This window comes from Bufo bufo, chromosome 6 (assembly GCF_905171765.1).
Source record: "Bufo bufo chromosome 6, aBufBuf1.1, whole genome shotgun sequence".
Lineage (NCBI taxonomy): Eukaryota > Metazoa > Chordata > Amphibia > Anura > Bufonidae > Bufo > Bufo bufo.
The window spans coordinates 286,919,861-286,946,802 of record NC_053394.1 but is presented as its reverse complement, the minus strand read 5'-3'; the positions used below and the strand labels follow the sequence as shown (position 1 = coordinate 286,946,802).

Sequence of the window (26,942 nt, the reverse complement as noted above, 5' to 3'; positions counted from 1 at the left end):
ATAACACATCTTATATTGGTGAGTGGGGGGGGGGACAAGGAGGGAGAAGGGGAGGGGAGCATAGCTTTCTCTTTTCGTATCAGCGATCTTCGGTAACCCTGCCGAGAGAGCTCTACACATTCCTACATCAACATGCAACCACTATAAAGATGAACAGTTCCTCCCCATTATAGGGAATTCCTGTAGTCGCGCCATGGCTGCCATATCTTTAAAAACTGGTCGTGTGTCCTACTTAACCAACTAGACATTTCCTCAAATTGACATATTTGATCTACTTTCTGCTTCCACTCCTGAATCGTGGGGGGGGTTCTCATCAAGCCAGTGTAAGAGTATCAGCGATCTCGCTTTCGCTAATAAATGTGCAGTGATGACCTTCTTGGAAGGTGAATACATCTTATTAAGTCAAGGCATAACTAGGATTTCCATTGATATCTCAAAATCTTTGTGTGTAAACTTCCGTTCGACTTCCTGGACCTCGTCCCAAAAAGGGCTCAGTCTTGTACATTCCCACTATATGTGGGAGAAGGATCCCACTCTATTTCGGCAGCGCCAACTATATGCTGTCCCAGATAACCCTCTTTTATACAGGAATTCAGGAGTTCTATACCATCTGGATAACAATTTGTAATGGCCTTCCTGCATACGGATATATGATGAAAAGCCATGTGATGTTGTTAGAACTCTCCTAGCTTCCTCATCTAATTACGACAGACCCAACTCCTTCTCCCACTCCACCAGAAAAGGAGGTTTGACCTCTCTCCTCTGGCCCCCCAACAACGCATACATGGAAGAGACTTTCTTAGTTTTCAAAAGTGGGGAGGCAATTAACGTTAACTTTTCAAAAGGAGTTAATAAGTCCCTTATGTTATATTTCTTCAGAGCACTGTGGTAGATCGTTCTAAAGTGAGATTGAAAAAGGGACAGAGAAGCTGGTTGTGTTAAGTGTGCAGAGAGAGTGTCACAGGGTGGGAATTGAGGTTTCTTAAAAAATTCCTCAAGGGTAGTAGAAGAGAAAAGCCTCCAGAATTCCCGGTACGTCCCTAGATGTGTTCCCATAAGGTCTGGTAGGAGACTAGCTGGCATCAATGAGGAAAGCTCCTTTATATAAACAGTCCGCAAGTCATGCCATGTTTCCCACAAACCCCTTAATATAGGGTCACACCTCTCGAGTTTAGAGGAAGTCGCTGGAATAATGGGCCTGTGGCGTATTCCGCTAGTCTGGTTACGTCAATCTGTCTCCTTGGTCTTACTATTTCGATCCATCTGTTCAACTGTATAGCCTGATGATATAGGCGTATATCAGGCACAGGGCCGGCCTTTGGGGTGTGCGGGCTGTGCGGCCGATAGTAACAGGGGCGCTGGGCGGCCGACAGCTCGCAATGTAATCTGCGGCAGGCGAGGCTGTACTTGTGTTCTCCTTCGGGGCGCCCCCTCCATCTCCCCCTCCCCTGTCTGACCTGCCTGCTGCCCCCGCCGCTGCCAATAAGAAGAGAGACAGGAGGAGGAGGGGAGGGGCTGTGGCCACTGCGCCACCAATGAAGAAAAGTGACCTGAAATACAAATACAGGAGACGGGGGCCGGAATCAAATAGCCTGCACCCGACCTCTGTGACAGGGAGCTGCGATCAGCTGCAGTTAAGTTAACCCTTCAGGTGCGGTACCTGTGGGGTTAACTGCCGCTGATCGCAGCTCCCTATCACAAAGGTCGGGTGCCGGCTATTTGATTCCGGCACCCGCCTCCTGTATTTGTATAAGAAACGTTGGTGGCACAGTGCGCCCCCCCCCCCCCCAAACACCCCAGTATAAGAAACATAATTGGTGGCTCAGTGCGCCCCCCCTTCCCTAGTATAAGAAATGTTGGTGCGGTGGCTCAGTGGGAAGAGCCAATGAGGGTTAAAAAATAATTTTAAAAAATTAACTCACCTCCTCCAGTTGATCGCGTAGCTGCCGGTCTTTCTTCAGGACCTGTGGTGACGTCACTGAGCTCATCACATGACCCATTACCATGGTGATGGATCATGTGATGAGCACAGTGATGTCACCACAGGTCCTTTGACAGGTCATAAAGAAAGAACAGAAGACGATCAATTGGAGGAGGTGAGTTAATTATTTTTTTATTTTTTAACCCTCATTGGCACTGCCCACTGCGCCACCAATGTTTATTATATTGAGGGGGGGCGCACTGCGCCACCAATGTTTATTATATTGAGGGGGGGCGCACTGCGCCACCAATGTTTATTATATTGAGGGGGGGCGCACTGCGCCACCAATGTTTATTATATTGAGGGGGGGCGCACTGCGCCACCAATGTTTATTATATTGAGGGGGCGCACTGCGCCACCAATGTTTATTATACTGGGGTGTTGGGGGGGCGCACTGCGCCACCAATGTTTATTATATTGAGGGGGGCGCACTGCGCCAATGTTTATTATACTGGGGTGTTGGGGGGGCGCACTGCGCCACCAATGTTTATTATATTGGGGGGGCGCACTGCGCAAATGTTTATTATACTGGGGTGTTGGGGGGGCGCACTGCGCCACCAATGTTTATTATACTGGGGTGTTGGGGGGCGCACTGCGCCACCAATGTTTATTATACTGGGGTGTTGGGGGGGGGCGCACTGTGCCACCAATGTTTATTATATTGGGGGGGCGCACTGCGCACAACGATGGGTTAGGGAAATTTCACAGCAGAGTGCGCATGCGCTGGGAGCCTCGCCGGCGGTTAGGGTAGGGAAAAATTATGGGCCAGTGCACAGGTGCGGTGATCGGATGGATGTTCTCAGCAGGACACCGGCCGACACTGCGCATGCAGTGGGAGCCTCACCAGCGGTTAGGGTAGGGAAAAAGCACTGGCCCGTACGTAATTTTTCTCTTCCCTAACCGCTGGTGAGGCTCCCGGTGCATGCGCAGTGTCGGCCGGTGTTCAGCTGAGAACATCCATCCGATCACTGCGCCTGCGCACTGGCCCATAGTTTTTCCCTACCCTAACCGCCGGCGAGACTCCTGGCGCATGCGCACTCTGCTGTGAAACTTCCCTAACCTGACGTTGTGCGCCTGCGTGGCGCTGCACACCTCCTCACGTCATGTCCAGTGCGACCGGAAGTGACGAGGGTAGGGAAATCTCACGAAGTAGGGAAGTATAACATTACACCGGCCTTTGGGGTGTGTGGGCTGGTAACTACTTGGTTGGATAGTCAGCCAGCCTATGCCATGATGCCAGCAACAAGCAGTGTTTTTTTTTTTTTTTTGGGGGGGGGGGGGCGCCACAAGGTTAGCTCGCACAGGGCGCCTGGACACCTAAGGCCGGCCCTGATCAGGCATCCCCAATCCTCCCTCCTCCTGGTTAAAACAGGATAAGGGATTCTGGCTTTCTTCTTGTTCCAAAGAATACTTAAGAAGGAGCGTTTAATATCTAAGAAAAACCTCTTAAGTAGACTAATTGGGACCATCTGGAGTGTGTATAGGATTTTGGGGAAAACATATGCTTTCACCACGTTCTTGTGGCCCATCCACGATAAGAATGGGATGTCATATTTCTTTAAAAGCTCCTTAACAGTTACTGACAGAAGGACATAGTTCACCTCATAAAGATCACTAAGATCTCTAGGGATCTTTATACCCAAGTATGTCAATGGTCTCTTTGATATGGGAAAAGGAAAGATATTGCTCAAGCTGAGAAGTTTGACCCTGGACAGCGTTATATTGAGAAGTTCAGACGTAGTAGTATTAACCTTGAAGTCTGAGAACAAACTGAACTCATTCAGTTTATTATCGAAAGCCTGGATCCCCACCTCTGGGTTGGTGACCAGGAAAAGAAGGTTGTCTGTGAATGCTGTACACTTAAGATCTCTCTCGCCATACTGGATACCTTAAATCAAGGAATCCTGGCGGATTGACTGAATCAATGTCTCAATCACCATGACAATGAGGGAGGGGGACAGGGGGGCATCCCTGCCTAGTTCCGTTTGATATCTCAAATGTGGGTGACATAGTCCCGTTAGCTCTCAATTTAGCATGTGGCTGACTATATAGCGAGAATATTGCTTGTATAAATACATCTGGAATGTTAAATCTGTGGAGCACCATTCTCATGAAATGCCAATTGACCCTGTCAAATGCTTTTTCAGCATCGATACTCAACAGGACTAAGGGGAACTTCTGCTTATGAGCTACATGGATAGAATGGATAATACAGTGAGCATTGTGCCTTCCTTCTCTGCCCCTCACAAACCCTGATTGTTCACAACCTATGAGCATTGGTAGCACAGAGCTAAATCTTAAGGCAAAGATTTTAGCCAAGATCTTAAGATCAATGTTCAATAATGATATCGGTCTGTAACTACCGCAGCTCATCGGATCCTTCCCTTCCTTGGGTAGAAGTACTACACATGATTCCTGTGACTGCCTGGGGAAGGATTCAAACACCTAACAGTCAATTACAAACTTCTGTGAAATGGGGAAGTAGGCTTTCCTGGAACTTTTTAAAATATATCAAGGGGAACCCATCTGGTCCTGGGCTCTTACCAGGGGTGAAACTATGGATTACCGCCCGTACCTCCGCCTGTGTGCCTGGCCGTATAAGATGAGCGCCTAATTCCACGGAGAGTGAGGGTAAGTTTAAAGAGCTTAAGAATTGGTATCCTAGATTAGCTTTCCTAAGTGTTTCTTCTTGTTTGCTATCTTTATTTAAGTTATAGAGTTCTGAGTAGAACTCCTGAAAGGATTTAGCTATAGAAGGAGTGTCTAGCTGAGGGGTACCATCACGTCCATTGATTTTAGATATGTAAGATGTTTGTTTGGCTTTTTTCAACAGAGACGTCATCATTTTAGTACCTTTATTTCCATGTGCGTATAGTTTATGCTGAAAATAAAGCAAATTTTTTGTTACCCTTTGGAATAAGATTTTTTCAACTCTACCCTCAGAGCTGTTAAGTATATTTGTACTTTTATGGTTGTGGATTTTTTATGGATTCTTTCCAGTGTTGATATTTGTGCTAAAAGTGAATCTATAGCTTTTTCCTTTTTCTTCTTGATCCTGGATCCCAGTGCTATGAAGCTCCCCCTCACTACTGCTTTGTGTGTTTCCCACACAATTGGATAATTACAATCAGGAGTGACGTTAGTGAAGAAAAAAGTGGTTAAGGTGTCTTTGATCTGCTCACAGTGTCTGGGGTCATGTAGCAATGATTCGTTTAGTCTCCAATTCCAGCACCTGCAGGATAGGGAGGCCAGGGCAAGAGAGGTCAAACAGGGAGCGTGGTCCTAAATCGTGATAACCCCTATCTTGGCCTTATTGCAGTTCGGTAAGAGGGATGTAGAGACAAAAATGTAGTCTGGCCTCTGAAAAGAGGCATGCGGATTGGAATAGAAGGAGTAATCCTTCTCAGTGGGATTTAGATAGCGCCATAAGTCGTTGAGGTACATTTCTTGTAAATTCCTATGTAACCTATTCAAATGTCTTTGGGAGATGTGGGATTTTCCTGATGAGGAGTCAATTTGTGGGTTGAGGACTAGGTTAAGGTCCGTGCCCAACACTACCGGGCTGTCGGAAAAAGCCTTTAGGGTGTCAAAAGCCTTTAATAGCCAGGTCACCTTGGAAGCGTAAAAGTTTGCTAGGGTAATTTTCTGTAAGACTATTGTCCCATTAAGGGCTCATGCACACGACCGTATGCCCTCCGAGACATACGGTCCGTGAGCGGGCCATATGTCCCGGAGCGGCATACATCGTGCGCACGGGTGTGCACAGCATCATAGGTTACTATGATGCTGCGCGCATCGGGCCGCCCGTGGGACTATTGTCCTGCACTCATAAGATCATATGAGTGTATGTCTCGGAGGGCATACGGTCGTGTGCATGAGCCCTTAATAATAGAAGCCTGCCCTCTGCGTCTGATAGCTGTTGATGGAGAGTGAAGGGAACCATATGATGAAAACTTAGGGACACTCCCTTGGACGCAGATGAGGGATGACAGCTATGGTACCATTGTTTAAATGGATACGGAGAAACCTTTGGGATCCTCCCTTGTTTAAAGTGAGTCTCTTGAAGAAAGATTATTTGGGATTTGAGTTTATGTAACAGGAGTGCTAATTGATCTCTTTTATTAGGGGAATTCATGCCCTTTACATTAAAAGTGGCGATCGATATGTCCGCCATGTGCATCTTTAACAATATGCTCTCTCCCACACAAACACAGCAACACTTGCTCTGGGCTTAGATATAATCTAGCAGGGTCAGAAAATCTGGCGTCTTGAGAGATACTAAGAACTAAAGAAAAGGGGGGGGGGGGGGAGTGAAGGATGTAAGGGTAAAGGATGGGGAGAGGAAAAACAGTAAGTCTTTGGATTAAGCTAAATCAAAGTGGAGTTTTTACGGGAAGTCGAGAGCGGGCTGAAAAGACCTCTGTCCGGTTCCCAGAACTCCCCAAAAGCCTAGGGCCGAATAAACCCTTGAGTGATTAGTTAATATATGTCAACTCCACTAATTATATCGGCGGTGGGGGAGGAGGAGTTGTGGTCTAGGGTGAGCAAATTAACAATGAGAGAAAGAACAGTAAAATAACCAACGAACCGGGAAAAACTTGGTTGTCATAACTACATAAAATGCATCTGAGATATAGCCATTGGTAACAATTTCCATGTGTTGAGATCTAACGTCTGCTTCTATATATCACCTAGCAGACTATTTGCCTCCTGGGCCTCTATAGATGAAATACCTTTTTGTGTTTAATGAAAACATAGACATAGGAAGAAAAAATAGAAAAGCAGGTTTTGGAAGGGAAGAGCACCAAAAACACATTAAACAGTCGCCCAATGTAAAGCGCGTGAAAGAAATGGCGCCTAAGATTTTCAACTCCAGGCTCTGCAAAGTCAGCAGGGGGGGGACCCCACGAGATCAGACCATCTCCTTAGGGCATTAACCTTCCCATCTTGGCAATGCCTACCACACAGTTCATGGAGGCCCCCCGTATACCTCTGAGGCATCATGCGCCCACGGCTTTTCCTCCGCCAACAGCCGACCTCTTTGTGCCATCACAAAGCCAGATCATTTCCATGGAAGTCTCAGGTTGATTGCGGTGCAGTTTTTTCTGCCAGCTTGTTATGCTTTTGAGGCTTGTATTTGGTGGCTCTGTTCCATCGTTCTAGACATGGAAGAACCGGCAGGTAAGTGTTGAGCGGGACCGGCAGCCACGACGGCACCTCCACCGGGGGTATATTGAGTAGCTGCCATGCTTTCGCCAGATCCTCTGGCGTGTGAATGATGATGCGTCTGCCGCTTTTAAGTATGGACAGGCCAAATGGGTAAAGCCACAAGTAGGGCAGCTTGGCGTTTCGGAGAGTGTCCAGGAGTGGTTTAATCAAATGTCTTTTTGCCAGCATGGACGGGGCCACGTCTTGATAGAACGCTAGGTCAGCACCTTCGTAGGAGATTATGTTTCTCTCCCTGGCTGCAGATAATATGCTTGCCGTATCCACGTATGATAAGAGGCCGCAAATCACATCCCGCGGTCTCTCCGATTGTGGTCTCAGCACCCGATGGATGCGCTCAATTACTATAGATTGTGCTCTTTCTTGGCGTACCAGGCCGGCAAACAGTTCCATCACCACCTTATGAAGGGCTTCTGTGGCCCATAACTCTGGGAGCCCCTTGATCCGAATATTTCGTCTCCTGCTCAGATTTTCTTGGTCCTCTATCATGAATAGGGCCCTGTTGATTTCTACCGTGTGGGCAGCTAGTTGATTTGCTAATGCTGAAGAGTGTGCCACTATGTCTGTAGCCATATTCTCCAAAGATTCTACCCGGTTGCCTATTTGTGATATTTCTGCCTTTATATCTGAAAGTTCGGCTATGATCGGTTTGAGCGCTTTCTCTAGTGCCTTTGTGAGAAAAGCTCTTGAAATATTGGTGTTTTCAGTGTCTTCTCTCTCCGTCTCAGGCATGCTCTCTGGCTCAGAGTCATCAGCGCTGTGTGACGCAGGTAATGATACCTCCGCCATCTTGGGTCTTGCTCCTGGTGCCTGCTAGTCTCTTTTTTTTTAAGATTTCTGCTTGTACTACTGGCTTTTCGGGGTCTGATGGTGTCCGACAGGTCAGGACCCCTTTCTCTCTCATACTTCACCATTGTTAGGCCCGGTCGTTTGGTGTAAAATGGGTTTTCAATGCTTGGGTGCAGAGGAGCTACAGCTTCATGCTGCCATCTGCTTCTGCGGCCAGGATCCGCCCCGTGTACGACTTTTTGATCACTTTTAAATTTTTTGTGGTAAATGAAGCGACCAAAACATTTTGACGTTTTTCAGTTTCGCCGTTTGCCGTACAGGGAAAATATAGCGATATCCATGATATGGATTTTTTTTATTTTATTTTGGTGAAAGATCAGAATTTTTATATTTAAGTGTATTAAACACTTTCTACTGCACCATGACATCATTGTAAAGGTTTTCTTCCAACCACCACCATACTATTCTATGAGTTGTGTCAATATTGGCCAATACGTAGCACACCATCTAAGGCTACTTTCACATCTGCGTTTTCATTTCCGCTACTGAGATCCGTCACAGGATCTCAATAGCGGAAGAAAACGCTTTAGTTTTGTCCCCATTCATTGTCAATGGGGACAAAACTGAACTGAACGAAACGGAATGCACCAAAATGCATTCCATCCCATTTGGTTGGGTCCCCATCGCGGACAGAACGCTGCAAGCAGCGTTTTTCTGTCCGCGATGTGGTCCAGAGCAAGACGGATCCGTCCTGACACACAATTTAAGTCAATGGGGACGGATCCGTTTTCTCTGACACAATAGAAAACTGATCCGTCCCCCATTGACTTTTAATGGTGTTCATGACGGATCCGTCTTGGCTATATAAGACATAATACAACCGGATCCGTTCACGACGGATGCATGCGGTTGTATTATTGTAACAGAAGCGTTTTTGCAGATCCATGACAGATCCGCAAAAAATGCTAGTGTGAAAGTAGCCTAAGGCTACTATCACACTAGATTTTCTATTTTCCGGTATTGAGATCCGTCATAGGGTCTCAATACCGGGAAAAAACGCTTCCTTTTTGTCCCCATTCGTTGTCAATGGGGACAAAACGGAACTGAACGGAACGCTCCAAAATGCATTCCGTTCCGTTTGGATGCATTCCCATACCAGAGAGCAAACCGCAGCAAGCTACGGTTTTCTTTCCATCGTGAGATGCAGAGCAAGACGGATACTTCATGACCCACAATGCAAGTCAATGGGGACGGATCCGTTTTCTCTGACACAATCTGACAGAATAGAAAAAAAGGATCCGGTCCCCATTGCCTTTCAATGGAGTTCATGACGGATCCTTTTTGGCTATGTTAAAGATAATACAACCGGATCTGTTCATAACGGATGCAGATGGTTGTATTATCAGTAACGGAAGCGTTTTTGCTGAACTCTGCCAGATCCAGCAAAAACAGTAGTGTGAAAGTAGCCTAAACATTGTCGTTCACCAACATGGCCTTTTGTTACTCACCCCTCCTTTCAAGCAACACTCTGACCCCTCACTGTATGCTTGTCGGGCAGTGGGAGCATCTTCACCATCAAGTCTTGTTGATGAGGCAAATTGATTCACACGTCTCTAGCCCTAACCACAGCCTGTGCCATACAGACAGAGCAGAACTGGGGAGATTTATCAAAACTGCTGGAAAGAAAAAATGCCTTAGTTGCCCATAGCAACTAATCAGATTCCACCTTTCCAAAGGAGCTGTGAAAAATGAAAAGTAGAATCTGATTGGTTGCTATGAGCAACTAAGCCAGTTCTACTTTCCACCAGTTCTGATATATAGCCCCCCAATATGTTAGAATACAGGAGTATCCTAATTCATTAATGGGATTACAGAAAAAAGCAAGAAAATATAATTTAAAAAAAAAAGAAAACAAAGGTTGCAAAATAAAAAATAAGTAATTAGTTTCCATAAATTGTATTGCACATACTACGTAAAAGCAAAAAAAAAAAAAACTTTTTAGGTATCTACATGACTGAAATACCCTGGACACCTCAACTGACTGGTTAGACTGTACATATGACATACAGTCTAGACCAGGGGTCGGCAACCTCCGCCACTCCAGCTGTTGTGAAACTACAACTCCCAGCATGCATACTTCCTTTGCTCTCAGAAATAGAAATAAATGCTGGGAATTGTAGTTTCACAACAGCTGTAGTGACGAAGGTTGCTGATCCCTGGTCTAAACAATAAAGTCAAAAAGCAATGGCAAATATCGCCTTTTTATATTTGCAAAATAGAATATGTACCCACAAACAGCACAAAAAAAAAACAAAACGCAATTTCTGTCACATATAGGTTTGCCACCTTCCCAACAAAAAATACCGGCCACGTTAAGGCTACATGCACACGACAGTTGTTTGTTGCGGTTCGCTAATAGCGGATCCGTGTTCCTGTTTTTTTTACATCCACATCCGTTCCGTTTGTCTGCAAATTTTGTAGGTTGTGTTTCCGTGTGTCTTCAGTTTTTTGTTTTTTTGCGGACCGCAAAAAAAACCTGAAGGCTGGAATTCTTGAAATTTTATATATACAGGTTTCCCAGCAACCATCCACAAAAAAAACGGATGCGGATGACATACGGATGGCTTCCGCGTTTATTGCGGACAAGAACAGGACATGCAATACTTTTTTTGCGGACGGTACACACGGACAGCGGACGCGGAAAAGATGGTTGACTACATGGTTGACTACACCGCAATTTTAACGGCTCCATAGAAATGCATAGGTAACCATCCGATCAGCCCCAAAAAAACGGAACGGACGCAGAGAAAAACAACTGTCGCGTGCATGTAGCCTTAGCCACCCCCCCAAAGGGGTGAGGCTATGGGGGCATGGCTTAACATGGGGTGTTAAGTCGCTATCATACTGTGGCTCCCAATAATATTAATGCCCCCCCCCAGAATTAATACTGTCCACATTACTGCCCTCCAGTAATAGTAATGCCCCCATGAGTGCACCCCAGAATTAATGCCCCCATTAGTGCCCCCTGCAAGAATAATGCCCTCATTATTGCCCCGTTAAAATAATGCCCCCATTAGTGCCCCCAGTTAGAATAATGACCTGCGCTCCAGCGCGATGTCGTCTCTCAGGTCCTGTTCTGCACATCCAGTCAGCAGCACGAGCAAATGGAGGAGGTGAGTGTTTTTTTTATAATTACAGGGGGGGGGTAAAGGCTGCACTAATGAACGCTCCGCAATGGAAGCGCTAATTAGTCGCAGTCCTGTTAAATTACCATGGCCACTAAAATACCGGCCGGGTGCCAACCCATGTCACATAAAACTGGACCTTGTACAGCCTGGTGACAAAACAAAAAAGTTATGGCTGCCTAGGCTACATTCCCACAACGTGATGGCTGGTTTTTCTTTAATGGCCCTCCCAGTGACAGTAAATTGTGCAGCCTTGTAGTCTGCCGTCCGTGGCTCCCCACCTGCAGTTCCCAATGATGGCCCGGGAGCCACAAGCAGCAGACCGCTGAGTAATAACCCCCCTCACCCTTCCCCTTTAGCTTGGTCACGTGACGTGCTGGATCACGTGCTGGCTGAAGCTTGTGACTGAGAAAGTGCCTCCGAGAACTACAGGACTGTCAGCCAATAGGATTGCCGGGTGGGCGGAGCGTTTGAGGATAAGAGGTCAACTGGTGGAAGGTTCGGCAGAGACCCTGAGGCTGCAGACAGGTGAGGAGCCGCATCACCGCTGCTTTATGTGTTAGTGCAGCAGTCGTCTTCCCTTCAGCGCTCTGTTCAGATGTGTCTCCTGTTTCCTTCTCGCCCACAGGTTCGGTAGAGCTGGGTTTGGCACATCTTAGGACTGCAGGTGAATCTGCTACAGTGCTGTTTACCTGCACTTAGTCAGTGGCATGCCTCAGTTATCAAGCAGTGCTTGGTAATGAATGCCTGGGTTCCAGCTCTGCTACATATGTGTCTCATACATGTGCTGCACTTTCTCAGATGTCTGTACGGGTGGCTTCGGATGTCTGGGTGACATGGCTGTTGGAGCCCCCCATAGGGGTTGGCACCCTGCTTTCCTCCTTGTACAATAATATCCAGGTCCCTACACGAAGGTGGCTTTGCTGTTCAGGTGTCTGGGAAAGCTTGGTGGTACCTTGTTTGGGAGTAGTCCTAGCAGGAACTGGTCAGTCTGTGGGCAGTGCTGGGTGCCAAGCTTTCCTAGTGATCTGGTAAGAAATGGCTAGCATACTAAGGCTGTGTTCCCATGATGTGTTCTATGGTGATCAGGGCCGGTGCTACCATAAGGCAGACCAAGCGGCTGCCTTAGGGTGCACCCTGGGGGAAGGCAGAAAAATGTGACCTGGAGGGGGAGAAATGTGACATGGAGGGCTGATGTGACATAGGGGGGTGATTTGACATGGGGGGGGGGGGCTGATGGCTGACATGGGGGCATGATGTATAGGGGCTGATGGCTGAAATGGGGGGCTAATGGCTGACATGGTGGCATGATGTCTGACATGGGGGGGCTGTGAGCTGAGGTCTTAACATTGGGGTCTGATTGCTGGTCTGACCTGAGGTGTAATGGGAAATATTTTTTTCTTATTATCCTCCTCTAAAACCTAGGTGTGTCTTAGAGGGTGAAAAATATGGTCCTCAAACCAGTGGTTGTCTGAAGCAGAGAGAAGATACCGGGAGGGGGGGGGCCAAAATGTAGCTTCGCTTGTGTTTGCAAAAATCCTTGCACCGGCCCTGATGGTGATGCTGGCCTTCAGACTTCTGCTGTGGTTTGAGCTGCCTCCATTCAGTGGCTAATTCCCTACTCCACCCAAATGAACTTACCTGAAACTTATTTCTATGGTGGGAATTTTTCTATTGATGTGAATAATCCCTGTCGTGTGCAGCATGTGGGCTGAAAACTGTATGACAGATCTGTGGTAAGGTTTCTCCTCGCCCTCCTGGAGCATTGGGCATTTAGTGGGTGTAATTGCATCCACTAGTTTAGTAGGGTCCCTTTCAAGACCTGGACCCCCCTTGGTTCTTGGTCCTGACTTTACTAGTTATGCAGTCTACCATCCCTGTGTAGAGCAGTAGATTTGCTGTTCAGGAGGCTGGGAGAGAAGGGTGATGGTCCCAGGGATCATGCTGGGAGCTGTAGTGCCACTGATTAGAGCTACGGTAGGTCTGGGTGTTGGTGGGGATTTCCAGCAGGCGAGGTGCGGTGACTCAGTTCCCGGTTTTCTTTCACTTCCTCATCATGGCTGGTTTCTGGCACCTTGCCTGTGACATGTAGACTGCCACTGGTTGATGGTGTTTTGCAGAAGTCTGCCTTGTCTCAATTGTGCTTGTCCATGGGTCATAAAAACGAGCTGGAGGCGGGAGACGTGCTTGTTTAGATGACAGTGGAATTTTAAAACTTGACATGTGTCCAAGATGGAGATCTGCGAGCAGTGTAATGGGAACTTGTTAGACATGGTGCTGTAAGGCGTAACGGAATTTTAGAGACGTATAGGGGTACCCATATTGGATGGGCGCTGTCCCTAGCAAGGTTGACACTACAAGTGTCGAACACTGAATTTCAGCAGCAGGAAATGTCACAATCTTGTAACCTCATTAATCTGCAGAATACAGGCTGCTGTTCAGAGTCCATGTGCAACTTTACAGGCTATATCAAAATGACTCGCTGCACTCTGCTGGACTGAGACTACATCGGAGCCGCCGAGTACTGTACTAATAAACCTGACACCATGGTGTCGTTGACAGTGTCGGACTGGGGTACCTAGGGACCACCAGTAAAATTTTATTTTGTGGGCCAACTGTATGGATACATTCAAATATAATAAATCTAATATTTTTTTTATATGAACATAAGCTGGTTGAGGTGCTGTACATTGAATATATGTAGTGTACTAAATCTAATGTGTTATGTGCCACTTGTGCAGGGGTTGGGAGACTAGGGGCCCACCGGGGGATACCCCTGTGGGCCAGTCCGAGCCTGGTCGTTGATACGAATTCTAACCTGCCTAAGGTGGTGGGCACAGTGCCTGAAATCACAGCAGCATGTTTTTCCCTCATTTCCCGACATCCATTTATTTTTCAGCACTAGAAAAACCACACAAGCCAGTGTTATATGGTGTGGAGGACTGGTACTGACCATCCAGTACCCTACATGGATGTCAGGAGTTGAGCCACACCATCCAGAGGGAGCCAGCTGTAATATAGCCAGGCTCCTGCTGCCATAGTCTACTTTGGCTCTGATCCCAGCTTAACACCTTTGTTAGATACTGCAGTCAATAGTGACCGTGTCATCTAAGTGGTTCAGAGTGATCTGGTTCTCTCAGTATACAATTCCCCCCTCCCCCTTTCTGCATGACACAATAGCAACCAAGGCCTAACATTTGCCCCCTGGGTGGCCATGTACAGAAGCAGATTAGACCCCTTTAATAGGCAAACTGTGTAATATGCGGAAAATACAGTACCCTGCAGAAGTATTTTACCAGTGACCAGATAAGTTCGAGTTCCCTACAAAAAGTGACAATTAAATACACAGTTAAAAATGAGTCCCCTGCTCGCCGGCGGTCTTGGTACCAAAGCTGATCTGTGGCAAATCCATGGTCTTGTGCCTGGTCCATATGCTTCAACGTACTGCCTTTCCCTGAGTGGGATAAGCTAGTAGCAGCGCCCATTTACTTCTGCCTTCATACGGAGCTGACGTCACATTCGGGGTGGAATGGAGCGGCAATGCCCAGAAACATGGACATGGAGAAGATGACTCTCGGCGTCCATCTTTAAAAACCCTTGGGAATCTGCCATGGTGCATCTGATCTGAGGTCTGTGTGGGTGGCCATGTCAGGTCTGGGTTCAGAGCTCTCCTACTTCCACACTAGCTTTTTTTTCTTTTCCGGCACGGAGTTTCGTCCTAGGGGCTCAATACCGGGAAAGAACGGATCAGTTTCATCCCCAGGCATTCTGAATGGAGAGAAATCCGTTCAGGATGTCTTCAGTTCAGTCACGTTTTGGACGGAGGAAATACCGCAGCATGCTGCTGTATTCTCTCCGTCCAAAATTCCAGATCAGTTGCCGGAATGCCGGATCTGGCATTAATTTACACTGAGATGTATTGGTGCTGGATCCGGCATTAAAAATGCCAATGCCGGATCCGTCCTTCGGTAAAAATAGAAATGGATACGTTTGTCCGTATGATAAACAGACGGATCCATTCTTGCAATACATTTGTGAGTGATCGGATCAGTCTACAAATGCTGTCAGTTTGCATGCAGATAGCCTGATCCGGCAGTTCTGGCGACAAAACTGCTTGCCCGATCACTCCGCTGCAAGTGTGAAAGTAGCCTAAGGAGACACAGAATAAAACTAGACACTTAACCCCTTAGTGACAGCCTGTTTTGGGCCTTACTGACCAACTGTTTTTCTTTAATTGTTGCGTTCCAAGAGCTATAACTTTTCTATTGTCTATATAGCTTAATGAGGGCTTGTTTTTTGTGGGACAAGTTGTAGTTTTTAATGGCGCCATTTTGGGGTACACAACTTTCTGATTAACTTTTATTAACTTTCTGTGAGGGAGATGGCGTGCGAAAAACAGCAATACGGCCACTGCGTTTACATTATAAATTTTACACCGTTCATTTTTCGGAAAAAAAAAGCTTTATTCTTGGTCAGTGCGATTAGTGATGCCAAATACATGTGGTGTTTTACTACTTTTTTTTTGCAATAAAACCCTTTATTTTTTAAGAGGTTTTTGCATTGCCACTTCCCATGACCCATAACTTTCCTATGGAGTTGAGGGCTTGATTTTTGTGGTACAACTTGTATTTTTCATTGGTATCATTTTGGAGTAAATGGTGCTTTTTGATCACTTTTTTCAGTGAAAACTAAGAATAAAGACAATTGCTCGTTACTTTTTTTTTTTTACAGCGTTCACCGTAGGGGATAATTTGTTATATTTATGTAGTCCAGGTCGTTACGGATGCAGCAATACCAAACATATGGGGGAAAAGGGGGGGTGTTTCATTGAAAAGCACCTTTTAATAGCAAAATTCTATGGCTTTTTTTTTTTTTTTAACACTTAATAGTCCCACAATGGGAGGGGACTATAACAGACAGTATTTTGATTGCATTTTAATGGCAACGCTATTCTAGCATTGACCAGCAGGCGCAGATTGAAGGCTGCTCTGGGGCCTAAATTTGACCTCTGCCAGCCTTCACACACAGGCACCCCGCAATTGCATTTGTGGGGTGCAGATGGGAGACAGGGAGTCTGCTCCCTCTGTCAGAACTTTACATGTGGTGGGCACTATTGCCCATGGCATGTAAAGTGTTAAACAGCCCGGTCCAGCCTATTAGAGCAGGGCTGCGGCTCTCATCTGCAGAAAATCACAAAAAACGGCGGAATAACATGGAGCTAAACACACTTTCGTCCCCTCCAATTTCTTTTACGCACTTGTATAGCCCTGACCTTCTGCAGTGCTTAATGGACATTAGCATCAAGCTGTCCTCAATGGGGCTCACAATCTAACTTCTCTCAGTATGTCTTTGGAGTGTGGGAGAAACCGGCAGAAACTCACACAAACACAGGGAGAACATACAAACTTCATGCAGATGTTGTCCTTGGTTCGATTTGAACCTAGAACACCAGTGCTGCAAGGCACCACTGCTGACCAGAGTACATAGTCAACAGCCAGTCCTCAAACTACCAAGAACTAAGCAGTTTGGAAAGCTTTAAAAAGGCATCAGAAACCCTGGAAGATCATATAAAGATTCTCAAACATTACAACTGTGGTTTACCTTAAGGAACAAAATCGGTGAGATTATTAAATTTGTTGGGGAAAAATCTTCTCGGGCAGAAGGCAAGGTGGAATCAATAACTTCAGTTCACCTCAAAGGATCTCAACCAAATGGCAGACTTCCTCAGCAGACAGAAGTTGGATGAAGGAGGATGGTCACTAAACCCAGAAATCAGGTCATGGTGGTGAAATGCAAAATCTGAATTGGTCTTACCGGTAATTGTTTTCCTGACTCCACCATGATGGCATAGATATGAAGATTGCCCCCTCCCACCACCATTCCTCAGTGTCTTTCCAAATTTCTATAGTGCTATTTTAAATTTTTTTTCTCCCTCCACATTCCAAGAGCCATAACTTTTCATTTCCCATTTATATAGCTCTGAGGGTTTTATTTTTTTATGGCACCACTTTTACTGTTATATTGGAAAATGGAGGGGGAATTTTGTGGGTTGAAATGGAAAAATATCCACAATCCCATGTTTTTTGGGTTTTGATATGCTGTTAACTGGTCACTAAAAAAGACTGTCCCTATTCTGCAGGTCAATACCATTATGGCAATACCAGATTTGTGTGTTTTTTGTTACTTTAAAAAAAAATCTTTTGAAAAATCAAATTTCTTTTGCGTCACCATTTTCTGACAGCTATAAGTTGTTCAGGCTTCACATGAGGCTCAGCTGACAGTGTAAACGGAGTGCCTGCTTCTGTGCAAATACATTCAACGCTGTACAGAGAAAGGGATATATAATCTTTTTTTAATAGCTCAATTGACCAAAATGGCTTTTAGCTCAAAATGAGTACAGTGTAATAAGTGCCCTAAGGTTTCCATAGCCTTGAAATACAATTATGGAAACAGTCGTTAGTAGGGTTGTAGCAGGTATCGCATTATCGATACTTTTGTATCAATTCAATACTGGGATTTGACATTTACGATACTAGACTGCACAGCCTAGTATCAGAGAACATGGCGCACACTGCTCTCGGCACACAATGTTTTCCTCAGCAGCACAGGGGAGAAGGAGTCTCTCAACCCTTCCCACCGCCAAGAGCGGAGGTAATGATAACTCGCCCATTAATACAAATATAGGCGGCGGGTGCTGGCAGCAGAATCAGTTGGCACCCGACCTCTGACAGGGCACTGCGATCCGTGGTAGTTGTCCCACTAATCATCACTGCCTTGCACGTAGCAGAAGGCATGCCATGCTAGGTAACTGGTGCTCAGGTGCTAATCTAAGGGGAGGGGGTGTTTATTAGGATGGAGGCATCAGTATGGAGCACCAGGGGCGTCACTAGTGATGCTGAAACTAAGCCTGTCTCCTGATGCTTCAAAGTGCTAACTTCTCCTGAATGCCAGCACCTACCTTTTACAGTGTATCACTTTGCTCTGCTATATGCCTGCTTGTATAGGGGTGGATCCTGTTGACAGAGCCTCTAGAACTTTGACGTTCTATGGGTAGGAAGACCAGTGGAGTCATTTATTAAACTGGTGTAAAGTACAACTGGATTAGTTGCCCATAGCAACAAATCATAATCCTATTTTTGACAGCTCCTTTGGAAACTGGTTGCTATGGGCAACTAAGCCAGTTTTACTTAAAGGGGTGGTTCGGGTTCAGAGCTGAACCCAGACATGCCCATATTTTCACCCAGGCAGCCCACCTGACAAGCGTTGGAGAATTTCATGCTCCACTGCTCTCCTTTGCCCTGCGCTGAATCACACAGGACAAAGATTTTTAGGCGATCCAGTGACTTACCAGGCTCTCCTTAGGGCTGCTGGGTGGAAGCCTTCCTCCAGCAGTGTTACTATATAATAATAAAAAATAAAAAAAACTTGCCCTGTGCAGGCCAAGGGAGAGCATCTGAGCATAAAATGCCCTGATGCTAATATCAGAGGGCTGCCTGGGTGAAAATATGGGTATGTCTGCATTCAGCCCTGAACCCGGACAACCCCTTTAACACCAGTCTGATAAATGACCCCACAGGTTTTCCTAGTAGACAGTTTTAATAAATGAAGCCCATTGGATTTTGCCATGCTGCGTTGCGACGCACTGATGGTGCGAACACTGCCTATGGAATGCTTTATGCAATGAATCTGTGCAGAGTAGTCATGTGAGATTCCTGTACTGCTCATGTAATAAGTCACCAGTAGCACTGACATATCCCATAGAATCATCTGCCTCATGCTTGTGATCTGCAAGAAATAAGGGGTACAAACATAGATTTACCGTAGTGAATGGCTGTATTGTAATGAGGCTTTATTTTTTATGGTTTCTAGAATAGCTGGGTGACCATTAATACAGTGGAGGACATACTCCAGTTTCCCTTCAAAGCAGCAGATCTAGCTATGTGGCAGTATCACTGAATACATTTAAAGGGAGTCTTCAAAGTAAGCATACTGCCATGTAAGGTAGATGCTCTGAAACATAACAAACACCTCTCTTGTGAAAATTCAGTCCTGATCCTGAGAAATGCTCCTTTTTAATTTTATAAGGTTTTCAGTGCACTGCAGGCAGCATGCCCCTTTCAGAGCACCTGGCTTCCCCTGTTATTACCAGCTTTGAAGTCTCAGGAACTGTTGGTCCCATGCACACAACCATATCTATTTGTGGTTCGCAAATCGCTGATCTGCAAAAATACAGAAGCAGGTAGTGTTTGTTTTGTGTGGGGGGGGGGGACCCATTGACTTCACTGGGTCCCAGGGCTGCAATTTGTGGACATATTGTATCTTTCTAGATGTATAGATGCAGAAAGACACATGGATGATCCGATAGACATGGGACATGTCCTATACTTGGCTGCAAAAATGTGGATCGCAACCCATCGAAGTCAAAGGGTCTGCCTAAAATGCTGATGCGACAAACCGTATCTGTATTCTGTGGACCGAGAAATGCGAACGACTGTGTGCATGAGGCCTTAATCATCTGCACCAAATAGATTGGCCCTGCCCACGGTGCACTGAAAACATAATTTGTATAACAAATGCACATGGATCAAGTCCCATATAAGAAAGGTGTACTACATGGCAGTATGCCTACTTTGAAACCAGTTTTGTAGGTGAGACCCTTTAAGATCTCACAACTTTCCCAGACACTGGTAACTAAGGACAATTAACTTTACAGAAGATGACTCCAGTTTCCTCCTGGAGTCAGTCTTTCTGGACAGTTGGTGGCATAAAGTATCATGATCTATATGGTGGCATGGGCACCGCTGTGCCTGTTGCAGCCATGCTTGCGTGTGTACTAGTCTTAAAATCAGTGCAGCAGATGAGCAGCGATAGTAATGTAATAGGGGATGGATTGTGCTGATAGCGGTGGCAGTGGTTTAGCACAAGGAGGGGAGGGGAAGTGACAAGTGGTGAAGGTGAAAATGAGGAAGTAGATAGCAGATGACAGATATAGCAGCAAAGCCACATCTGATATCTCGCTAACAACCGCCGTCTGGTCCTAATCTCTTATTTGGTTCAGCATTCAGATCTCGGGTAGGAAGAGAACTATTCTGCATCATCCAGAAGCTCCCTAGTAATGAGACCTACTGAAACCCTGTTCTGTCACAGCATGTCTTGCTTCCTTGCCTGCCCTGGAGTGGCAGTGTTGGTGCCATGTAGAAGTATATGCCACAGATCTTTATCTGAATGGAAACTACTCCTGATGGAGATGCCTTTCTTTTACTGCAGAATGGTTCCTCCGTGGTCACTCCTGCTGCTGGTTGCCTTGGCCGCTGCTCTACAATGCCCTGATGGGACCACGTGTGGTGAGGAAACTCTGTGCTGTGAGCTGCCCAATGGGAAAGGCTATGGGTGCTGTCCAGAGAATGAGGTAAGATGGATCTCTTCTGAGCAAAACCTTCTTGACATGACCATATGGCAATAGCTGTAGATATACATGTAGTTCAATCATGGATTGCTGTAATTTCATAGTCCGCATTTTCTGCTAGATAAAGTAAAAGGTCAGACGAAACCACCTTGGCTACATGCTGATCGGAAACTATGGCCTGGTCTTGATAGAACTTCTCTTTAAGGAGGACCTAAAGTTCAAAGCATGTCAGGAAAACTCACAGGAGTACACAACATTTTCTATTGAGGGCCATGTAGTCAGACCGCACTACAATAAGATGTAAAGGATCTTATCCGAGACAGTTACGGCACATTGACCGTTTCTTTGCTTGAACACCACCTATCATATATTTAGAAGCGATAGAGCCGCCACCTGTTGGAAACTTGGTATTATCCTTTGGAAGTAGTTGGGGCCACACTGAAAAGTATGGTAAGATGCAGGTTGTGGTCCCCTACCTTTAAACAATGAGAAGTAAACCACAGATCACGGTGGGCATTTTAGACAGGAAATTCTTGTGGCTCTGTAGTATGACTGCTTGGCCTGGTAACTGGAAAATTTAGGAAGGTAGGAGAACACATGATATGCAGAGCTGCAAAGGCAAGTGAAGCGCCCCAAATGACAAGGGGGTACTTCCCAGATGCATTTGTGGTGAGTGTACAACAGGATACCCTGCTGCATGCGGCCTCTCCAGGAGTGGTATACACCGGCACTTGACACAGATGCCTCATAGTTAAAAATAAAATAATAAACTCTGCCATCCTTCCAGCTCTGTGTAATCTTCCCAGATATTTTTCAGAAAGTTGGTTTTATTAGGTGCACAGAAAACATTTCAGGGTTGCACCAACCCCTTTATCAAGTAACACCTTGTCTGTGCACCTAATAAAAGCAACTTTCTGAAGATTGCCATCCTTCCAGGACTGTCTAGCCTGTTCTTCTGGCCTGATAACTGGAACATTAAGCATGACTGAACTTCATCATTGTTATGGGTAAATGATCAGCAGCGACCCAACCAGTTCTATCCATAATGATCGTTATATTTTTCACTGCATCAGGTCATGTCTCATTCCCTCCCAATGATTACTTCTGGGGTTTTGTGCTCTGCGGATAAGGGTTGTCCTGAGGAATATTCCTGTGTTGGCACACCACAGGGAGGATCTGCCTGCTGTCCTTTTACCCAGGTAAGAAATTTTGCAGGTTCTGTGTATGCCTGTAGCTGTGGAGCATTAATATTTACTGTAGGTGGTGATTGTCAGATAAGTGGAGGATGGGCAGAACAAGCCTAAGAGTCCCCTCTTTGAATGGAAGGGCAGTAACATCACTTCCATGGTACTGGTGTAGATGGTGCACTCCATCAATCCTATAAAAGTGAACTGATGTAGGGGTCCTCCATTCTTTGGAGCTTGGGAGGTGTCCCTGCAGTTGGGTCCCCCAGTGATCTGATATTTATCACCTGTCTTGTGGATAGCAGATACACATTCTTTAATGGGATAAACCCTTTGGCTACAATGCAACATGTGAAAGGACTCCCCAGGAAAAAATTGTGACTGATATGAAGAACACAAAGTAGTCCTGCACCACCTATTTGGGCTTTGCACTAGTGTTGCACTGTGTATCCGTTTTTCCTGGAGTGTCCATTTAATTCTTACTAACTGGAGACCCCATGCCATCTTAACTGACATTATGTCTGTGTGACCAGGGAACATCTTGCCAGGATGGACATCACTGCTGTCCCTCAGGCAGCCATTGCTCTGAAGATGGTCATTCTTGTTTCCCAGGTAAAAAACGAAAAAATCTTAATTACTACTCCATGCACAGCTCCTCTGCATCAGCTAATCAATCTGCTTGTTCTTTTAGCTTCAAACGTATCAGCCATCGTCTGCCCTGATGGAAGCTCAGAGTGTCCAAATGATGCAACCTGTTGTCAGATGGCCGACCAAAGCTGGGGCTGCTGTCCTATCCCACAGGTGAGGTGGACGGGTGACTTGTTTTCAGATGGCTACTGAGAAGCTACCTGTCCACATCAGTGAAGACCATATGGTCCAGGTTGACAGCGTTCATGGGCGTTCAGTTTTATAGGCTGAATTGGTAACATAGCTGTTTAGTAGCATAGCCCAGGATTGAAATCTTTCCTGTAGTTGGATACAGGCAAGTCTTTGTATTAGGGATCGACCGATATAGAGTTTTTTTGTTTTTTTTGTAAATCTTTCTTTTTCATTTATACTTTTTTTTTTTTTTTACTAACTTTTAGCCCCCTTAGGGACTAGAACCCTTGTCCTATTCACCCTGATGGAGATCTATCGGGGTGAATAGGATCTCACACTGTCCCTGCTGCTCTGCTTTGTGCACACAGCAGCATGGAGCTTTACCATGGCAGCCAGGGCTTCAGTAGCATCCTGGCTGCCATGGTAACCAATCGGAGCCCCAGGATTACACAGCTGGAGGAGCAGGGGAGAGGGGATCCTGTGGCCACTGCCACCAATGAAGATAAGTCTCTCATTAATTCATATACAGGAGGCGGGAGCTGGCTGCAGAGTCACATAGCCGGCTCCCGACCTCTGAGCGGTAGCTGCGATCCGCGGCACCTAAGGGGTTAACTACCGCGGATCGCAGCTACTGCTCATAGAAGTCGGAGCCGGCTATGTGATTCTGCAGCCAGCTCCCGCCTCCTGTATATGAATTAATGAGAGACTTATCTTCATTGGTGGAGCGGTGGCCACAGCCCCTCCCCTTTTGTCCGCTCTCCTCTAATTGGCAGCAGCACAGGGGGAGGAGACACTGCTTCCTTCTCCCCTGTGCTGCTAAGGGGACACGGAGAGCGCTGGGAGCAGCGCGTTTTGTGTTCCCCATACGTTATCGGTATATCGGCAAAATAGATGCTGATAACTGTCAATCCTGAATATCGGCCGATTAATATCGGTAAAACTGATAATTGGTTGATCCCTACTTTGTATAGTTTTTCATTATGCAGCATATAACTTTCATTTGCTAAAAATGCAGCAGACTAGTGTTGGCAAAAAGGGCTTTTCTCCCTGTGTGATGCCCCATCAGGGTGTCAAGTTAGGGTGAACTTGTGTTCCAAGTGGATGTTACCTGAATATGCTGCCCTCCATAAGACTGCATGTTCAGGTGACCTGTGCAGTTAAAGAGTTTGTCAAGGATTTGAAAAACAAAGGTGCAACACCATCTATAGGTTGTCTGGTATTGCAACTCTACTCAATTGAGGTGAATGAGGCTGAGCTACAAGAGATATAACCTGTGCAAACTAATCCCAGGCCAACCCTCCTGAAGGTACCTTTTACACAAGCCAATTATGTCAATTCTCATTCAATCGTGCAAAACTGCACTTTTAAGCTAGCAACAGTCTGTAGAATTCTCGCTGGTCCAATTGTTTGTAGGCACAAATTATCATTGGTTAAAGATTTGGCATGTAAACGGCAATCGTTCGCATGACTATTCCACGCCACTCAAAATTTGGTTAGGCGGACACATGTCCTAACATTACAATTCAAATTTTTGCCAGCAAGTTCACTTGTCATTGGTTCCTTTATCAACCAATTTGAGTATGTGGGAGGGAAGAAAGGGAACATTACAGTTAAACTTTTCAGCTTGGAAGGCATTGCAAATATGGACTTGAACAAAGTTGCTTGCGAAGAGTTTGATCCAAAATGTGGTCTCGGCTGATTAAAGGGCTTCTGTCAGCCCACTAAACCTTTTTTTTTTTTTTAAAACTAATAATCCCTATACTGCGAGCTCTGCATACATAAGTTAAATAATCATTTCTGTTCAGTAGAATTTGCTAAAAAGCGATTTTTAAAATATGCAAATTACCTTGCTACTTGCTGGTAGCAGCCGCATCCTCCGACCCTAATGACGCCCCCTCCGCATTGTGATTGACAGGGCCAGGGAACGGAATCGTTCTCTGCTGGCCCTGCCTGTTAGCATTCAAAATCTGGCGCCTGCGCTGCGGCCATACCTATCTTCAATCTGCGCAGGCGCACTGAGAGACGGCCACTCGCTCGGCCACTCCATCCTCAATGCGCCTGCGCCAATGACGTCACATCTACACCCGGTGCATTGAGGAGAGAGCGGCAGCCTCTCAGTTCGCCTGCGCAGATTGAAGATACGTACGGCCGCAGCGCAGGCGCCAGATTTTGAATGCTAACAGGCAGGGCCAGCAGAAAACGATTCCGTTCCCTGGCCCTGTCAATCACAATGCGGAGGGGGCGTCATTAGGGTCGGAGGATGCGGCTGCTACCAGCAAGTAGCCGCCCTACTTGCTGGTAGCAAGGTAATTTACATATTATAAAAATCGCTTTTTAGAAAATTCTACTGAACAGAAATGATTTAACTTATGTATGCAGAGATCGCAGTGTAGGGATTATTAAACAAAAAAAAAAAAAAACGGTTTAGTGGGGTGACAGAAGCCCTTTAAAGACTGAACGGTCTTGTACACTTTATTTCACACCTAACACTGCCCTCACAGCACATTGTGCTCAATCGCTTAGCGTAAATGCTGCAGTCTGGTTTACTAATGATGGATTATGTGATTGCAACTACAATGTTTAGAACGATAATCGTCATGCCTAAAAGGTCAATGTTGAATCGTTCACTGACAGTACTTGTTCGCCGCTTTATTGTTCTGAAAATTGCTTTGTGTAAAAGTGCCTGCAATGTAGTGCAAAGGGTTGAGTCTGCAGAACATTCTCATCAAAATCCTCATGTAAGTGGTAAATGTGAAAGCCCCTTTCTAACTGGTAATGGTTTAGCTATGTCTGTTTGTAGGCAACATGCTGTAATGACCACCTCCACTGCTGCCCACATGCCTCTGTGTGTGACTTGGAACATGGCAAATGTGTCTCTGAGAATGGCGAGGTTCCTCTTTCTAAGAAGGTTCCGGCTAGGGTGAAGCTGTTCCGTGCCAGTGAGTATGGTGAGTCAATCGGTCTGCCCTAATTGGCATCGTAAATGGAAAGTGTCCAGACTGAATGGTGGATGCGGCCTGGATTGTATTTAGTTCATGGCCAGCAGCACCTCAAGGCCGTGGTCCTCTTCTGACAGGTCTGTGGCATTTCCCCATGCAATAACAGTTCTGGATCATCTATTCTTGTGACTGTGTTGTGCAGTTCCTGCTAGAAACCATTCCTGTTTTTCCTAGTATAAATTTTACAGAATTGCTAGCAATTTGCAATGAAGGTCCATCTAAGAATTAATATTTAGGAATGTGTCCCTGTACAGTGGGACATCCAGTAAATGCTGACAATGTCACACTGTACAGGGACACATTCCTAACTGGTAACACTTGGGTGGGCCTTCATTGCAAACTACTAGTAATTCATTCATAACTTCTAGTGGGAATAATTGAGTATTGGCATAACATAGTGATGAGCATACATGCTCCAGAATATTGCATGTCAGAGGCGGCTGGTCCTCTAGGGTCACACTTGCCCTCATTGTGCCTTCACTGAAATATTGACTATAGGCAGCTACTGCTTATTTGAATCCCTGATTGCTAATTTTCCCCTTCAAAAAATGTGACCTTTGCTCAATCTTCCAGACTGTACTTTATAGTTATGATTCAAGGCAATCCTATTTGACTAAATGGATGTATGAAGGCACACTCACATTTGGTGTTTTGTGCGGAATAAAAATTGATTTAAACTGGTTGTAAATTTTTTTTATAAATATAAAAAAATTTACAATTACATTAGAGATGGACAGTGTATTGTAAAAGGATAAACTTTTTTATTTCCTGATAGTACTAATAAAATACCTTTTTTGAACAAAAGTATAATAAAATATAGAAGTACGCAATTAAGATATGGAGGGCCCTCCTTTGTATGCATTGTGTATATGCACTAGATGCTAAACCTTGGGTGCTATGTAGAAGCTAAAATGCATAGTGCCTGGTGCCAGCTGATGACATTGGGTGCACGCTGAGTACACAAAGGTATATTGTACACAGGAGGTAATTCAATATTGCATATATGAATACATCAAATGCTGGATATGAGCTGAATACAAAGTGTCAGGTGCTTGCTGGATACAAGCTGAATATGCAAAAGTTGAGTGCATGCTAAGTACACAAAAACTTATGTTTCAATATTTGATCATTGCAGTTTGATGCACGCTGAATACTCCAGTAAAATGCACTGCTAGTAGTTCAGTACTTGGTTACTGTGTGTGTCAGGCTATGTTTCTCTCAAATGTTCATGCTTTAGGAGTATACAGTTGGAGTGTACAGAAATTCTTATGATCACTGATACTTAAAACATATGTTGTATCACAATTGGGGGTTCAGTACTTTTACCACTCTGCTGCTTGGATCGTATGTTTC

General features: G+C 45.5%; 1 protein-coding gene across 7 annotated transcripts in view; it reads left to right on the top strand.

The window, feature by feature from the left end:
- The first annotated feature begins 11,566 nt into the window (after positions 1–11,566).
- GRN (granulin precursor) overlaps positions 11,567–26,942 on the top strand; it is a 29,571-nt gene continuing 14,195 nt past the window's right edge. For 2 of the 7 annotated variants that reach the window (XM_040438644.1, XM_040438645.1), the window contains exons 1-6: positions 11,567–11,709; positions 20,449–20,590; positions 21,661–21,786; positions 22,305–22,383; positions 22,463–22,572; positions 25,391–25,529. In XM_040438644.1, the coding sequence (XP_040294578.1) occupies positions 20,450–20,590; positions 21,661–21,786; positions 22,305–22,383; positions 22,463–22,572; positions 25,391–25,529 (595 nt within the window). In that variant the 5' untranslated portion in view covers positions 11,567–11,709; position 20,449. Of the gene's footprint in view, positions 11,710–20,448; positions 20,591–21,660; positions 21,787–22,304; positions 22,384–22,462; positions 22,573–25,390; positions 25,539–26,942 lie in introns of all 7 variants that reach the window. The other 5 variants (XM_040438646.1, XM_040438641.1, XM_040438643.1 and 2 more) reach the window with 3 other exon arrangements.